This window comes from Rhincodon typus, chromosome 6 (genome assembly GCF_021869965.1).
Source record: "Rhincodon typus isolate 14 chromosome 6, sRhiTyp1.1, whole genome shotgun sequence".
Classification (NCBI taxonomy): domain Eukaryota; kingdom Metazoa; phylum Chordata; class Chondrichthyes; order Orectolobiformes; family Rhincodontidae; genus Rhincodon; species Rhincodon typus.
This window is the reverse complement of record NC_063337.1, coordinates 94,445,845-94,449,920: the sequence shown is the minus strand read 5'-3', so window position 1 is coordinate 94,449,920 and position 4,076 is coordinate 94,445,845. Positions and strand designations below refer to the sequence as shown.

At 44.3% G+C, this 4,076-nt stretch overlaps 2 protein-coding genes across 2 annotated transcripts in view; one reads left to right on the top strand and one right to left on the bottom strand.

Moving 5' to 3' along the window:
• Positions 1 to 1,572, top strand: part of cdc16 (cell division cycle 16 homolog (S. cerevisiae)) — a 34,403-nt gene extending 32,831 nt beyond the window's left edge. Inside the window, exon 14 of the mRNA XM_048598415.1 lies at positions 1,506 to 1,572. Within this exon, the coding sequence (XP_048454372.1) occupies positions 1,506 to 1,572 (67 nt within the window). The remainder of the gene's footprint in view (positions 1 to 1,505) is intronic.
• Positions 1,573 to 3,162: 1,590 nt separating this feature from the next.
• LOC109918807 (vitamin K-dependent protein S-like) overlaps positions 3,163 to 4,076 on the bottom strand; it is a 10,147-nt gene continuing 9,233 nt past the window's right edge. The window contains exon 5 of the mRNA XM_048598145.1: positions 3,163 to 3,569. Within this exon, the coding sequence (XP_048454102.1) occupies positions 3,418 to 3,569 (152 nt within the window). The 3' untranslated portion in view covers positions 3,163 to 3,417. The remainder of the gene's footprint in view (positions 3,570 to 4,076) is intronic.

The window sequence follows — 4,076 nt, the reverse complement described above, 5'->3', positions numbered from 1 at the left end:
CAGCGCTCCCTCAGTACTGACCCTCTGACAGTGCAGCGCTCCCTCAGTACTGACCCATTGACAGTGCAGCACTCCCTCAGTACTGACCCTCTGACAGTGCAGCACTCCCTCAATACTGACCCTGTGGCAGTGCAGCGCTCCCTCAGCACTGACCCGCTGACAGTGCAGAACTCCCTCAGTACTGACCCTCTGAGAGTGCAGCACTCCCTCAAAACTGACCCTCTGACAGTGCAACGCTCCCTCAGCACTGACCCTCTGACAGTGCAGTGCTCCCTCAGCACTGACCCTCTAAAAGTGCAGCCTCTCCCTCAGCACTGAACCTCTGACAGTGCATCGCTCCCTCAGCACTGACCCACTGACAGTGCAGCACTCCCTTAGTACTGACCCTCTGACAGTGCAGCGCTCCCTCAGCACTGACCCTCTTGACAGTGCAGCGCTCCCTCAGTACTGACCCTCTGACAGTGCAACGCTCCGTCAGCCCTGACCCTCTGACAGTGCAGCACTCCCTCATTACTGACCCTCTGACAGTGTAGCACTCCCTTAGTACTGACCCTCTGACAGTGCAGCATTCCCTCAGCCCCGACCCTCTGACAGTGCAGCATTCCCTCCATACTGACCCTCTGACAGTGTAGCGCTCCCTCAGTACTGACCCACTGACAGTGCTGTACTCCTTCAGTACTAACTCACTGACAGTGCAGCGCTCCCTCAACACTGTGTACCTGTCTGTATCATGGGCGTCAGTCTCTGGTACTGGTCTTGATGTCAAAACTATCTGACTGGGATGAGAGAGCTACCCATTAAGCAATAACTGATATTTAGATACACAAGTAAAGCCAATGGGCTGTGAAGCCCACAAATCACAGAGATTATGATTGAATGCATGGAGTGACATATACCTGCTAAATCAACAAACATAGCATGATTGCATTGATTCCTGCATAAAATGTGTGGCATGAACTGATTGAAATTTCCTATCTCTTTGTTCTAATTACGAAGCTTAAATGTCTTTCCCGTGTACCCACACCTCCAACAGTGAATAAAAAGAGCTACTTATCATTGAGACGAAACTGTCCAATCAGCTGCCTCCAATCATCCTGTGTCCTGGCACAACCCCTACACCTTCTCTGAAGTTACACCTCTGTCCTAGACCTGGACTCTCAGCCATTTCCTGTTACCCCATCTACCTTTGATCATCTCTGAGCTCAGCTTCTGCATGATACCCATCTCCTGTCCTATTCTATTTCCTGTCATGGAATAACAGGAAATAGGACAGGAGATAGAACAGAACCCCTATTCTAGTTCCTGTTATGAATGTTTTTCCTCAACCATTGACCTCATCCCACTCCCTTACAAATGCCTGAAGCAAACTAGATTTTTCCCAGTTTTGGTGTTGCATCTGACCACATGGCCATGACTTGCTTCCACCCTGTGTAACATTGTCTATCGTCAACCCTTTCTCAGCTTACTACTGCTGAATCTTTCATTCATGCCCTTGTTTCCTCCAGGCGTGACTGTTACATTGCACTGCTGGCTGGTCTTCGACATCCTGCGAAAATCACAAATGACCTCTGAGATGTTACACTGGGTTGTGAGTGGTAAAATTGGAACAAAGTAACAAATACACAAAAGATAGATATAATTCCTGAATTTCCATTTCGTAACTCCCTTTTTGAATTAACAATGATGTGCAGAAACCCCCTCGAGGTCATCTCAATATGACCACCACCCAGCAGCTGATTTAACCCAGCTAAAACCAGGAGAATCTTTTAAATGGGGACCTCCTTAATGAAAAGCATCCAAAATAATCCAGTGCCTGTAATATGTTAGAAACAGCATCATGTAGTCAGGCCTGTGGTGATAAGTTCAAACAGTAACATTAGACGTTCTTGTGGTGCAGTTGTAGTGTCCTTACCTCTGCACCAGGAGGCCTGGCTTCAAGCCCCACTTACTCCAGAGGTGTGTAATAACATCTCAGCACAGATTGATTGGGAAAAATACTTTCTAAACAGTGACAGTTTTGGAAAGGCTAGCGGGGTGGGGAGGGGTTCCTGGGATATTGTAACACAGCAGTAGTGTTCCTACCTCTGGACCCAGGAGACCTGGCTTCAAGTTCCTACCTGCCCTAGAGGTGTGACATAATGTGACTGAATGTATCTGTGGTGTTAACACGGTGCAGCAGTTTCAACCAGCACTCATAGCCTCTCTGCCTTCAGTACTAGTGGCTGTGGAGCACCTCAGTATATTTTAGTCTTCAAACCATGATTATGAAAGCAAGTTATTGTACCAGAGCTATAACACATCCATGAGAAATAAAGAAAGTGAACATCCATCAATTTTCTCTAAACAGATATCATTGATATTAACTATTATATAAAAATAACTGAAAGCTGCTTATCTTACATTTCCTTATTTGATGCTCACAACAACATACGGAGAACGTTGCGAACATTTAAACAATACTTCAAAAATATTCTACAAAGCTTCAGTTATTTTTAAATAGTAGTTAATGTCAATGATGTTTGTGTAAAGGAAGTTGTTAGATGTTCACTTTCTGTGTTTCTCATGTTGTGGTTCTGGTACAATAAATTGCTTTTATAATAATGGTTTTAAGAGTAAAATACACTGAGGCACTTCATAGCCACTCGTATAGAAGATAAACAATGAAACGGCACTTGCATTTATACAGCATGACCTGAGGACATCACAAGACACTACAGATGCAGTGAAGTGCTGTTGTAATGTAGGCAGCCAACGTGTGCTCAGTACAACAGGGATGTGATGATGAGCAGATCAGCTGGTTTAGTAAAACGATGCTGGTCAAGAGATAAATTTTGGACAGGATGCAAGATTCTCCTCAAACTGTGGCCATGGGCTCTTCCATAGTCACTAAAGAAGGCAGGCAGGGCCCTGATTTTCCATCTCATCTGACTCCTACAACAATGTAGTACTACCTTAGAAACACACTAGACAACAGCCTGCTTCATTGAGCTCATATCTGTAGAATGGGGCCTGAACCCAGAACCTTTTGATTCTGGAAGATAGGAGTGTCACCCAATGAGCAACAACTGCCACCCAGACTAGCCCCTCTGTAGTAAACACCAGTGGATATCAGGTTTGATCCACATACTGAGACTATATTTCTAGACTTCATAATGCACACAGTTCACTACAGTTTCAGTTTAATTAAACACGCATATTGACAAACACTTCTTAAAAAAAGTGTCTTAGAATTTACACTTTTGGTTTAGTTGTTATCTTTTAGCACAGGGCAAACATTTTTAAATTCTACACTTATTCCAGAAGGTTTTCCTGATGTCCAGTTTACAGCCTATGAATTTTATAACAATCTCCACACAGTGGCACGCAATAATTGGAACACAGGAATATTTACTACAGTGACAGAGTGCCTGACAGACTCTAATCTTCTCTCTTCACTGATGGGCATGAGTGGGACTGGATATTGGGATCCCTGTGACTGGCTTCATCCAGGTCGATAATTTCATCATTAATCTTTATATCGAGGCATCCGGTAAAGGAAGCTGTGATAGGTGCGGATGTAAATGGAACAGCTGCAAGCAAAAACAAGACAGCATTGTTAACAACCAGAGCATCAAAAATTATGGCACCTAAGTATGCAGCAATAGTAATCTATAAAAAAGCATATGGCTTTGAGTATCAGAATCTTCCTTTTAAATCAATGGATAAATTCCCAGTGAATGCAATTAATTAGTAGCTGGGGGAGGAGGAGGCCCCACAAGTATCCCGCCCCACAAGTATCCCCATCCTCAATGATAGGGGAGCCCAGCACATCAATGTAGAAGATAAGGCTGAAGCATTTGCAAATCATCTTTGACCATAAGTGCTGAGTGGATGATCCATCTCGACCTCCTCCTGAGGTCCTCAGCATCACAGATGAGAGTCGACAGCCAAATCAAATCTCCCCACATTACATTAAGGAAATGGCTGAAGGCACTGGATAGAGCAATTGAAAGGACCCAGAGAGTGCCATGTCTGCAGTAATAGGAAAAACACACCCCCTAAGACAATACATACTTTTACAGGCACGTCAGTGAACA